The following is a 13,790-nucleotide window of genomic DNA, read 5'->3' as shown; positions in this document are numbered from 1 at the left end:
TCACAGATGGGGAAACTGAAGAAGTCAACCACTTAACCCTTGTTTCTGGTGCTAAATTAAATCTCCTTTTTAGTGGACATTGCTGCATTCTCTATATAGCTCCAGGTTGGATCTTAATCTTTCATTTTTTTTTTTTTTTTGCATTGAACTTTCCATTTCTGCATCAATTTAAGTACAACTGTAGAGTGTGTGGTGACAAACTAATTCATTAATGGTGGGAAATAATTTTGAAGGAAGACTCCAAGGGTTTCAAGGTCAGAGAAGACTTTCAAGGTTGTTTGTATAAGAACCATTTGATGCTGGATCTCTTCTCTAACACCACGATCCAGTGTTCCTCCACTACTTGAGCACTTCCAAGGTTGGAGAGTTCTGTGCCATTTGAAAGAGCCCAGTTCATCTTTGGGTAGTTTTGGCTACTAGAAAGTTCTTTTTTATTGTTTTAAGTCCCAGGGTGCCTAAAGGGCTCAGTCATTTGAGTATCTGCCTTTGGCTCAGGTCATGATCTCAGGGTCCTGGGATCTAGCCCCTCATCGGACTCCCTGCTTACCAGGGAGTCTGCTTCTTCCTCTCTCTCCTCTGCTCATGCTCTCTCTCTCTCTCAAATAAATAAATAAAATCTTAAAAAAAAAAAAAAGACTGTCCCTTTGTAGTATTAGATCTGATGATCTATTTTTTCAAGGAACTACTTGGCCTGTGTACCTGAATCCTTTTTTCTTTAGTCCAATAACAATGACAAAGAATAATAGTAAGTTGTCACAATAGTTATTGTCTATTAAGGGTCTACTATGGGTCAGCCACTGTAAAGTCCCCTTGTGTATACATTATCTGGGTGTCTGGTGTATATACTATCATCTGCCATGTGTGCAAGGGGCATTTAGAATATAAACATAATAGCTAATACATCTCAAGTATTCATGATAGGCCAGATGTTCTCTTAGTATCTTAAATGTTTTATTTAAATTGCAAAATAACTCCAAGAGGTTGAGACTATTGTGATCTTAATTTTCCAGGGGAAGTAAACTGAGCAGAGACTGCCCTGGACACAAATGTTAACTTTGCTCTTAGCTGTGATATAAATCCCCTCTCAGAGAGGCACAGGGGAACGAAAAGAGCGCAGTCTCTGCCTACATGGAGCTTCCAGGCTATGGGAGAGGGGAACACAGAGGAAGACATACTCCAGTGTGAGGGAGTGAAGGGAGTCTACAAAGGCAATGGGGCAGCACAGAGAACAGGCACCTCTCCTCACCTACGGAGAAGCCCAGGAGGACTCCTGGAAGAGCCAATACCTTAGGAGTGGTAAGGTAATGCCTAGGAGGTGGTGGGCTTGGAGAGGCGTACCAGGGACCTAGGGCATAGCATGAGCAAAGGAACAGAGGTGAAAGACAGTGGAGCATGTGTGAGGGAGAGTGCTCTGGTCTGAATGTTTGCATCTACCCCCACATCCATATGTTGAAATCCTAAGCCCCAAAGATGGTGGTATTTGGGGGTGGGGTTTTGTGGAAGTGATTAGGGTCAGAGGGTGGAGGCTTCATGAATGCAATTTGTGTCTTTATAGAAGAGACTCCAGAAAGCTCCTTCCCCTGCTTCACCCTGTGAGGGCACATGGCCGTGGCCCTGGAAGAAGTTCTTCACCAGGATGTGATCGGGTTAGAGCCTTGATCTTGGACTTCCCAGCCTGGAGAACTGTGAGAGATGAATTTTTGCTGTTTATAAGCCACCCAGTCTGGGGTGTTTTGTTAGAATGGCCCCAACAGACTCAGACAAAGGGTAGCGGTCTGGGATGCTAGAGGCTGCCCTGAAGCCAACGAGCTGAAAGTACAACTGAGTCACGGCCACCCACACGGGTGGATGTGTTCTGGCTGTGTAAACAAGGTTTGCATCACATTTTAAATGTAGTTAGGGAGGTTACTATTTAAAGAAAGCCTTTCTGGAAAGAGAATATTGACAGCATGAGAAATCCAGATTCACACATTTGATGTTTTCCTAAAGTAGATGAACATCATTACCATGGCCTTTTGTCAGCATCATTTCCTCCCCAGGATGTGTGTCTGAGCCCCCACATGAGGAAGCAGGAGCTTATTTGTCCTACTGCAGGGCCGTCTCTTTCCGTGGGGGAGTTTATTCCTCCCACACCTACATCGCTCTCAAGTCCGGCAGACACATTCACAGATGCATGAGATATCCAGATGATCATGAAGAAGCCCTTCTTCGCTTGTGACTTAATCTCAGTGTCTTAGAGGTCGGATTCATAATCATTCCTGGGGTAAAAAAAAAAAAAAACACAAATATTGCCACTTAACATCCGCCATAGATTTTTTTTTTTTAAACCCAGAGACATTTACAAGAGCATCTGGCTGGGGGAAATCTGGCCTATCCATGTTAGCTGGCAGTGTTAATCTGCGTCGCTAAAGGGAGCCAGGTGGTCAGCAGCCCCCACATCCACAGCGCTGAGTTTAGTGAACAATAACAAGTTGTGTATAAATCGGTTTCCATGGTTTGTTCATCTCAGCTGCTTTGCAGGTGGCTGAGGACACACAGCTTGTCTCTGCATGTTAAGGAGTGAGCAATATGACAATGTCACATTTCCCCCCACCATATTAGAGACTGGGGTTTCATACATATAAGACTCTTTGTCCAAGAGGGGAGTTTTATCCTGACCAGTTAAGGGACAACGATGGTCCCGACTTTATTATTTTGTCTTTTCTCTTTTCTGTTTCAATTACCTTTTGTGTTTCCTGCAGGAAACATCTCTCTCAAATGCAGGCAAGACACTGATGAATTCCTTTCTGATTTGAATTCAGTGGAGCCCAAAGAATACGCTCTAAGAAGTAAGTAGGGTTTTTTTCTGTCCTGTTGGGTAGGTGAACACAGGGCAATCTGAGGTTTGTGCTGGGAGGATTCTGGAAAAACTTGATAATTAAAAACACAGAACCATAGATGGAAGGCAAGATGAGCCTCCATTTACGAATTGCTCCAGGAACCAAGGAGGGAGGAGGAATTTTTTTTTATTGCATAAGGGCAATAGAGGAAGTGGTATTTAATTCTAGCCAGAAGGAATCTCATGAGGACCAGCCTCTTAATAAGATGAGAACTGTTTATGAACTGTAAGGTGCTGTTTACTAATATTGAAGTTGGTAGCATTTTACTGTCATATGAGGAACTTTGTTTTTCTAGACATTTAGTCTGTTTTTGATCATGAATTACCTCATTGCTTAGGGAACCAGTTTTGCCCATTATGTATGTGACAATAAATTCTGAGGAGCTTGTTGGTGAAGGCTGGACTGACCCATGCTGGGAGAAGATTGACTGTAGCCAAAGCTCTTTGCATGTGGTAGGGGCAGACTCAGGCCACCGTCATTTATTTTTTGTTAGTTTCTCAAAATTATTCTCACAAGTAAAGGGACACATACCTTCCTGCCAGAAAGGGGCAGGAAATCCGATTCTTTTTCAGTGGGGTCACCTCCTGGAGAATGATTCATTGTTGATGCTAAAGGAAACCACTAACAAGGAGAAACATAGAAACTCCATTCTCTCCAAAACTATCATGGCAATTTCCATTTGCATTTAAACACGACTGATTTATTTTGTATTGGAAAACAGTAGCAAATACACATCGTAAAGATAAAAGTTTTTCTCTAGTATTGGGGAATTCAGAGTAGCACACGATTGGAAGCAGTTGCCATTCTACACTGGATTGTATGTCCTGATATTTAATAAAACATTGGAAAATATATAAATCTAACTAATTCAAGGGCCATCTTCAAATCCCATTTTAGAATTGTTACAACACTTACTGAAACCAACAGGGAACATTCTGACAAACCTGGGCCAAACACGCTCGCCAAGAAAATCCCGGAAGGTACAGGGATTGGCTGAGACCGGCGGTGATGAGGTGGTGGCACATGTTGTCATTGTTAGTCACCCAGCTGTGTTGACACTTTCTTTGCCTTACAAGTTACTCCTGGTCACGTTCCAACAATATTCCATCTGTAGGGGCCTGGAAATTCTTTCACTAAAAAAAAGTTTCCCAAGGTGAATGGTCCAAGAAAGAATCGGATGATTTGTATACATGGTGATAGATGACCATTACTTAATTTACTAGAGGAATACCATCTGTAGTTGTTTTAATTGATTTGCTGTCTACCGTACCAGAGAATACTTGACATTGTTGCTTTGACATGTTGTCTGAGAGTTTTGAGCACAGAGCATGGTTCTGACCTTCCTTCTCGATATGGTTTTCCTGACAGTCATGTGGATGGAAAAATGATGTGTTCAGTATTTAGAGAGCACTTTTACATGGAGGACAGTTCCCAGCCTGTGAGAGGGTTGTCCTACAGAGTCCTACCTGCCCCACCACGAGCAGGGAGTTTTCTCTGTTTTATAAACGAGAAAATGTAGCTGCAGAGATGTAAAGTATCTTGCCGGAAATAAGTGGTAGAGATAGGATTTGAGCCCAGGTCATCAGATTCCCAAGCTTCCGCTTTATTTTTTTTTTAAGATTTTATTTATTCATTTGAGAGAGAGAGAGAGAACGAGAGCAGAGGGGAGAGGCAGAGAGAGAGAGGGAGAAGCAGGCTCCCTGTGGAGCAGGGAGCCCAATGTGGGGCTTGATCCCAATACCCTGGGATCATGACCTGAGCCGAAGGCAGATCCTCAACTGACTGAGCCCCCCAAGCTTGCACTTTCAATCTCTGCCTAAAATAAGCAATGAGAGAGACGAGAAAAAACATGGCAAAAAGGAATACAGCAGAACCACATGTAAGGGGAATATGCAGAAGGAACAGCAAGAAAGAAAGTTGTAGAAGAATGAGGGGATGTAAAGGTGCCAAACATGCAAAATAAGGTGCTGTGTGGCTCAGGGAGACATGTATGTGTCAGACAGACAGTGGAAGAGATGCATGAGGATGATGATCTCCAAACTGAGTTAGACGTGGCCTCGGAGTGAGAGCTGCTCAGGCCAAGGGTGTGACTGAGGTCCCCTCAGATGTCAAATGATGAGTCATGTTTCATTTCTTAACTTGGGCAGTAGGAACATAGGTGTTTCTTATTTTCGTCTTTATGCCTTTTAACATATTAAATGTCACATAATCATGTGTTAAAGCTCCATCCCCAAGCCAAAGCACTGAGATGACAGCAGCAGGATCTCTGATAATGGGCGAGGGTCTGAGGAACACAGTGGGGAAAGAGGGTTCGTGAGAGTTCAGGGGAAACCCAGGCAGGAATGGTCTTGCAGGAGGGAGCTGGAGTCGTGGTTGGTTGGGGCGGGGAGAGACTGACATTAGAGCCAGATACCAGCCAGCTGCGGTGGGGGGTGGGGTGGGGGTGGGTGAGGGGGTAGGTCAGGGTGTGGAGGGTGAGGGGGGTCAGGGGGAGCAGAGGGTGGGGGGTGGAATGGAGAATGCATTAAGGAGTATAGACATGACTAGAGGGACGAGTATGGTGCTGGGACTCCAAACTGGAGTTCCATTTCTTTCTTTGCACCATCTCTTTCCAGTTGCTTTCCAACACACATCCATCATCTCAAAGGGAACAAAAGCAATCAAACACTATTTGTGTGCCTTGATTTTGCCACCCTCTCGGGTCACCATCTGGTTTTTATGCCTCCTTTGTTGCTAAAGTTCTTGGTTTTTTGTTTCTTGTTCTGCTTTTAAACTCCATGATCCACTGCAATCTACATTCAGTTTCACATCACATACAAACGTGGCCCCCTCAAAGACCTCTGGCCTCCTCCCTCCTGGATAATCATTTTTCTGCCTCTCAATTACCTTTTTCCATGACCACTATGGCATTATCTGCCTTCCTCCTTAAATGCATCTATTTCTCTCTTTTCTTTTTAATGATTTTATTTTTTTTTATTCATGAGAGACACAGAGAGAGAGGCAGAGACATAGGCCAAGGGAGAAGCAGGTTCCAAGTATGGAGCCCGATGTTGGACTCGGTCCCGGGACTCCTTCTGTGAGAATCAGTTGGTTATATGTGGAATTTATAATAAGTTTTGTTGATTTCATTATTATTTGTAATTTGTGTGGTTTATGGGCTGAATTGTGTTCTCCAAAATTCACTTGTTGAGGTTCTAACCCTAGTACTTTATTTCAGAATGTGACTCTATTTGGAGGTAGGTCTTTCAGGAGATCCTAAATGAGGTAAAATGAGGTGATGAGAATGGGTCCTAATCCCATCTGACTGGTGCCCTTATGGGAAGAAGAGATGAGGACATGATACTCACGAGAAGGACCAGGTGAAGACACAGGGAGATGATGGCTATCTATAATCAAGGAGAGAGGACACAGAAGAAATCAACCCTGTTGACACCTAAATCTTGGACTTCAACTCCAGGACTGGGAGAAAATCCATCTCCATTGTTTTAAGCCACCTCATCTGTGGTGTTTTGTCATGGCAGCCTGAGCACATTAATATAGTGTGCTATACATCTTTTATATCAGTATAACTAATGATAATCTTCCTATTTTATATATATATAAAGTTTTTTATATATATATAAAATATATAATAATGTGGAAATATAAAACATAATGTGGAATGATGATGTGGAATATATATATATTCGGAATATATATATATTTTCAATTTGGGTAGAGAGCAGCTTACGAGACATGGACCACCACTGCCAAAGCCCCATCCAGCTGCTAGCTGAGCCCTTAGGAGCTGGACCTAAGAATCTGAATTTCAATTTCAGCCTCTTGTGAATTTTGATAATTGTGATGGTTAGATGAAAATAGGGACATTTTCTGGTAGTTACTGGTAAAAATATAAGTCAGACAAGTTACCAAAAGTAGACACAAAACCCAACCCCTTCATATTAGCTTGTTGGGGCTGCTGTCATAGTTGGGGGACTTAAGCAAGAGAAATCAATTTTCTCACAGTTCTGGAGGCTGGAAGTTGAGGACCAAGGTGCTGGAAAGGCTGGTTTCCTCTGAGACTTCCGTCCTTGCTTGCAGATGGCTGATGACACCTTGTCCTTGGTGTCACTCTGTATGTACAAATATGCTTGTCTATGGACACCAGTCAGAGGGGATTAGGCCCCATCCTAACAGACTTGTTTTCACTTAATCACCTTTTTAATTTCATTATGATTTTGAGAGAGAGAGAGAGATTGGAGGTGCAGAGGGACTCAAAGAGAGAATCTGAAGCAGGCTCCACGTTCAGCTCAGACCCTGACATGGGGCTCGATCCCATGACCTGGGATCATGACCTGAACCAAAATCAAGAGTCAAACCTTAACTGACTGAGTCACCTGAGGTGGCCTTCACCTTTTTTCAAGACCCTAACTCCAAGGAGAGTCACAGGCTGAGATACTGAAGGTTAGGGTACCAAATAAATATTGGAGGAAATATTCAGTTCAGCCCATAACACCCTGTAAAGCCCATGTTAGACTTCTAAACTCCAGAACTATAAGGTAATAAATTTATGTTGTTCTAAGCCACAGAGTTCTGATAATTTGTTATAGCAGCTGTAGGAAACTCCTACAGATTTACACAGGAAGCTCACTTTTATGATTTTGGCCACACAGCTCAGTGACCACATGCCTATCCTTTTGTTCTATGACCACCTTCCATTCTATGCTCCCACATGTTGTTTTTCTTGCTGTGTTTTGAATATTGGCCATAATGTGGAATGATAAATTTATAGAATTTAGTGACTATGTCCTAACTGTAGCATTTAGTGAATAAATCCTTATTAATTTATAGATAAGGATGGAGATATATCCATACATCCATATATCCCATTGGGTTGTTCTATTTGGGGACTTACTCCTTTGGGCTTTGTATATGTTCTAAAATAGTGATTTCATGGGTTTTGTTCTGTCTTGTCTTTTCTCTGGAGAAAGGGCTCCTGGAAGCAAAGGCCTGTAGTTTATGCCCTTATATATAGGCATTTGGCAATAAATGCAGTTATATGTTCTACCCCTGAGCTATATCTCCATAGGCACTTGGTATATATGTACATAGTTTTAAAAAATTTATTTATTTATTTATTCATGAGAGAGAGAGAGAGAGAGAGAGAGAGAGAGAGAGGCAGAGGGAGAAGCAGGCTTCATGCAGGGAGCCCGACATGGGACTTGATCCCCGGATTCCAGGATCAGAAGGCAGGCGCTAAACTTCTGAGCCACCCAGGGATCCCCATATTTACATAATTTAATGAGCAGATGACCAGAATGCATGATAGAAACTACTAAAAGGAGATGTTGAAGTTGTGTTATGTTTCTTTGGTCCTAGGAGACACCTGATTGGCTGTTTCTGCAGATCTTTTCCCATGGCCCACCAGGTTCTCCAACATCCATTATCCTGGGATCGTATCTCTTTATAAACTTATCACACCTACCCTGAGCACATGGCTGCTTCTTGCCTCCAGGCCCTCAGCATCCCCAACCAAGTCACACAAACATCTTTGGTTTGGATTAGAATACCCAACTGGGAAGTGCTGTGGGTTTAATTGTGTCCTCCAAAAAGATATGCTGATCCCCTAACCCTGGTACCCGTGAAGGTGATCCTATTTGGAAATAGGATCTTCACGGATGGGCTCAAGTGAGGATGAGATCATGCTGGGTCACGGGGAACCCTAAGACAATGGCTGGTGTTTTTGTAAGAGGGAAATTTATACACAGAGACCCACAGGGAGAATTGCCATATAAGGATAGAGACAGAGATCAGAGTGATGCATCTACAAGCTAAGGAACGCCAATGATTGCCAGCAACCACCAGAATTTAGGGGAGAGGCATAAACAGATTCTCCCTCAGAGTCTCCAAAAGGAACCAACCCTGCTGACCTCTTGATTTCAGACTTCTGATCTCCAGAACTGTGGCACAATACATTTCTCTTGTTATAAGCCACCCAGTTTGTGGAAATTAGGAGAGCACCATGAAAAACCCAGAAAACTATGGGCTCCCAAACACACCCTCCAGAGTAAAAAACATTTGCCTCTATTTCTGAGATGAAAAACAAAACAAACAAAATATGCAGTCTCAGGTAGGTCCTGGAACTCATTTTCTTTGGGATGTACTGGGCTCACCCACGCCCATTTCATAAAATCCACTCGGACCATTTATACCCCCATCTGCAGTAGAGGCCTTTCAGGGGATGCTGTTTATGTGGAATTAGAACTGTGCTGAGCATAGCGAGGCCCCGTGGGTTCACACGACGTCTGCATGTTCCTGCGCTTTATTCCTCAGGGATGGAATCGGGGCGGGGGGGCCTCTGGTTCCCAAGTAGTCTGCAGGGCTTTTCATTTCCTGTTTTCTCTAATCTCATAACATCCTTGAAATCTTCCCCAAGAAGCTATTTGTGCTTTAAAAATCTTTAACCCTTTAAGTCCCTGGTCCCTGTGTCAAGTTTCTCAGCCCTCCCTGACCCGGGGGGTGGGGTGGGGGGAGGGTTACTGAGCTTCCTTCTTTGATAACTTACTCGCTTAGGCTTCATCTCTCTCTTTCTTTCTTTCCTTCCTTCCTTCCTTCCTTCCTTTATCTTTCATCTCTTGGAATGATTATTTCCTCTCTCCTCCCTGTGTGTCTCATCTTCTTTCCTGGAAGGGAAGGCCCATGGTTTATACCCTGTTTCAGGAGGCAAGCTGTAGGTAGGTGCTCACTGGGCTAGCTGGTCACTGATCCCAGCTGAGCCTTTGTTCTCTTGTTATCATTGGAGGACTGACCATCAACTTGGTTTGGATTCTCAGACGTTGCCTCTTTTCCCATCTGACTGTCAGTCTGGAGGCTGTTTTACTCAAGGCCAGCCCCTCCACTCATGCTGGAACTAGGAATAGAAAAAATGCTTAAACAAATAAAATCTTTTAATAGAGAAAGGGTGACACAGTGGCATCCACTGACATCTCTGGATTAGCTGAATTTCAGACACATCCATGCTGTGGTAGGTTGAAACACAGCCACGCAAGTGATTTCAACATTCTCATTCCTGAGACCTGTGAATGTTACCTCATATGGAAACAAGATTTTGCCCGTGAGATTAAGTTAAAGATCTTGAGATCTTGAGGAGAGATTATCCTGGATTATCCAGATGGGCCCTAAATGCAATCACATGTACCCTTAGAAGTGGGAGGCACAGGGAGATTTGACACACAGAGGAGTAGGTGATACAGCCATAGAGGCAGACATTAGAGTGATGTGGCCACAAGCCAAGGGGTGCCAGCAGTCGTTAGAAGCTGGAAGGGACAGGGACGCCTGGGTGGCTCAGCGGTTGAGCATCTGCCTTCACCTCAGGGCGTTATCCTGGAATCCCGGAATTGAGTCCCACATCAGACTCCCTGCATGGAGCCTGCTTCTCCCTCTGCCTGTGTCTCTTCCTCCCTCTCTGTGTGTCTCTTCATGAATAAATGGATAAAATCTTAAAAAAAAAAAAAAAAAAAGGCTGGAAAGGGCAAAAAATGGGTTTTCTCGGGGATCCTCCAGAAGGAGTGCGACTCTGCTGACATCTCGATTTCTGCCCAGTGATACTGATTTTGGACTTCTGGCCTCCAAAATTGTGAGAGAACAAATACCTGTGGTTTTAAGCCACCAATTTTGTAGGAATTTGTAATAGTCACAGAAAACGAATATACCTGCTATTTGTATTCTCCAAGTCCAAGATTAATAGTGACCAGACACAAGGGGGACTACCAGAAGGTGTTTGTAAAAAGCTGCTTTAGGAACTTTGGATATCAAATTGATTAACACCTTCAGATCTCTTTCTTACTACCAAGGAGGTCTCTGGCAACAGAGGGCTAGTATTTTATGTGTATGCCTTGTATCATCCTCTATAGTGCAAGGACTATTCAATTCTAGTTTTTAAAATTCTCCAGTGTAACACAGTGATCTGGTGGGTGCATAATAAATATTTGCTGTTAATGCTGTAGATGATAATTTCAGAATTTATTTGTGGTTTGGCATTCTAGAAGCTTCTGCTGCCTTCAGCTTCATGGTATAAGTGCATTCATATTTTAAAATATAAGACCACTGGACCAGGGTCTTTCTTTCCTCCTTTCAAACTCAGAAATTAATCAGCTCTATATTTTAATATCTGCATATCATCACCACCATGTGAGAAAGCAAATCTGTCTGCCAATTAGCATTTCCATTCTGGCAGAATGGAAACGAGTTGTTTTTCATCTTTTGGAGATGAAAATTTGAAACAACTGCCATGTGATTTGAAGTAGCAGGTGGGATTAATCATTAGTTTATCCTTTGCCTCCCTCCCAAGACAATCACTTTGTATTTTTATTTGGATGGTGCCTATGGCCCAGCATCTCAGCTTCCTGACAAAAACCAATTAAGCAGGAGGCAGGGAAAGAGCAACTTGTCCGATTGAGTTCATAATCAGAAAGGAAGCAAATGCAATTGGAAATTTGCATAGCATTCAAAATAACCTCAGCCAGAAAGCCATAAATCCAATGAGTTTACAAAGCAGAACCCCAACAAGAAAAAAAAAGGCGGAATTTGATCTTTTCAACTGAATAATTAGGTACCCCTCTCTATTAATCCTTTAGAGTTTTATGTAAGGGTAAAGTCAGGCTTGGTATCGGCATCTCTCTTGTTTTAATCTCCTTGGACTCTTATTAGTTCCAGTTCCTTAAACTTCCAGCTACAGTGTTTGAGATACTCAGTGATAGAGAATGAAACCAGGGAATCATTTAGCTTATCTCTAATAAATACATCCAATATTAAAAAATTATTGCTGGTTTTCTTGACACATGGAGGACTTCAAAATATATTCATGGAGCTGGATTTTTGGCATTTAAATTTTATTTTTTGAAAGTTTAATTCATCTCAGCAAATGTTTTTTTGAACTCCTCCTCTGAGATATCCATTAGTGGAAACACAACCCTTCCCTCGCATGGGAGACAGACAGGTGAACCATTACACGCCTTTTAGTGTGATACACCAAGCAAGGGTCTAGACTCCATCCCAGGGGAGACCACCTTTCTGCCAAGACCCAAAGGATGATTCAGCATTTGCCAGGCAGACAGGAAGGAAGGGCATTCCAGGCAGAAAAACAGACAAGTGCAGGCCTGGTGAGTTCTGTATAATGGAGCAGAGGAAATGGGTGTGGGTGTGGGAGGATGAGCCTGGAGAGGCAGGTTAGGTCATGAAGGGCCTTTTAAACCACCCTGAGGAGTCTAGAATTAATCCTAAAGATCAGAGCCATCCAGCCTGGCTGCACAGAGTATCACCTGGGAAAATTTAAAAATTAATGCCCAGTTAATGCCCAAGCCACACTCGGAGCTCATTCTTTGTGAGGGTGAAGCCTGGGTCTTAGTATTTTTTAAAGATACCGCAGGAGATTCCAGTGTCTATGCAGGCTTCAGAATCCCAGCTCTGGAGAAGAGGTCTGCAGTATCCCCCTGAATGACCAGATAGTAAATATTTCCCTTTTGTGGGAAGCCTTTGTTGCAGCTACTGAACCCTGCCTGTATCTCTAGAAAGCAGTGTTAACAACGTGGAAACATGCGAGATGCTATATTCCTATAAAAGTTTACTTACAAAAACAGGGCCACAGTGTGCCAGCTCCTAACTCTACATAATGAAATACCACTGAAGAATTTAAATATATATATATATTGATTAAAATTTTAAAACATATTTTATTGTTTATATATCATATTTACTAAATAATATATGTATCTATTCTCGCTGTAAAGGAATCAAAAAAATACAGACCATTTTTTTTTTTAAGATTTTTATTTATTTATTTGAGATAGAAAGCACGAGCAGGGGGAAAGGCAGAGGGAGAAGGAGGGGGAGAAACAGACTCCCCCCTCAGTAGGGAGCCTGAGGTGGGGCTCGATCCCAGGACTCTGAGAAAATGGCCTGAGCCGAAGGCAGATACTTAACTGACTGAGCCACCCAGGTACCCCTAGTACAGACCAAGTTTAAGCAGTTTCTTGTTTCCTTATTTAATTCTCAGTCCCCAGCTGTTATCAATAGGTATCTATCCTTCTAGAACTTTCTAGAACCTTCTCCTTGTATTTTTGGGTCTATATATCTACTAGGAAGATATCATATTGTTTTGTAAAATTAAAAAGTATTTTTTAAAAGATGAGATTATTTGAGAGAGAGAGCATGCGAGCAGGGAGTGGGGCAAAGGAAGAAGGGTAGAGAGAGAATCCTCAAGCAGACTCTCCACTGAGCATAGAGCCCAACATGGGACTCTATCTCATGACCCTAAGATCATGACCAGAGAGAGGTGAAATCAGGAGTTGACCACTTAACCAACTAAGCCGCCCAGGTGCCCCTACATTTATTGTTCCTGAACTTTTTCCCATCAGAATAGTATCTCTTGGAGCATTTCCTATAGCAACAAATAGAGATCTATCTTATTTTAGTTGTTGCAGAGCATTATAAAATATGAAAGTACCATACATAGTTCATTGCACCTTTGCTTGACAGAGCAAATTGAAATTTGAAATTTCTGACATTAAACAGTTCTTGTCCCACAAAATGGACTTTTCATATGGTCCAACCTAATAGTTTGTGTCTATCTTTTCTTTGCCTTTATGGACATTACTGCCACAACCATCTTGCAGTTGCATGCTCGTATGTGTTTCCCTGGGGCAGATCCTGAGCTGCTGAATCATTTGCTGGATCAGCTTGCTGGATCACTGGGGCTATCAGTTAGGAAGGAGTCTTTGGTTCAACCACAGATGCCAACTCTGAGAAGTGTCAGCAAAAAGGGGAGTTTATTGGCAGACCACGAGGCAGCTCACAGGATGATGAGGAAGCCCAATGACCTGCTGAGCTCAGAACTGTGCCAATACTTACCATGGCCGTGCCCAGTCTGCAGCC

General features: G+C 42.8%; 1 protein-coding gene across 2 annotated transcripts in view; it reads left to right on the top strand.

The window, feature by feature from the left end:
- Positions 1-2,630: 2,630 nt before the first annotated feature.
- Positions 2,631-13,790, top strand: part of LOC112644057 (O-acyltransferase like protein) — a 77,214-nt gene continuing 66,054 nt past the window's right edge. For both annotated transcript variants that reach the window (XM_025422136.3, XM_035712414.2), the window contains exon 1: positions 2,631-2,828. In XM_025422136.3, coding sequence (XP_025277921.1) covers positions 2,675-2,828 — 154 coding nt within the window. In that variant the 5' untranslated portion in view covers positions 2,631-2,674. The remainder of the gene's footprint in view (positions 2,829-13,790) is intronic.

This window comes from Canis lupus, chromosome 1, assembly GCF_003254725.2.
Source record: "Canis lupus dingo isolate Sandy chromosome 1, ASM325472v2, whole genome shotgun sequence".
In the NCBI taxonomy this organism is placed as follows: Eukaryota; Metazoa; Chordata; class Mammalia; order Carnivora; family Canidae; genus Canis; species Canis lupus.
Note: the sequence above shows the minus strand (reverse complement) of the source record. Positions and strands in the feature narration are given on the sequence as shown.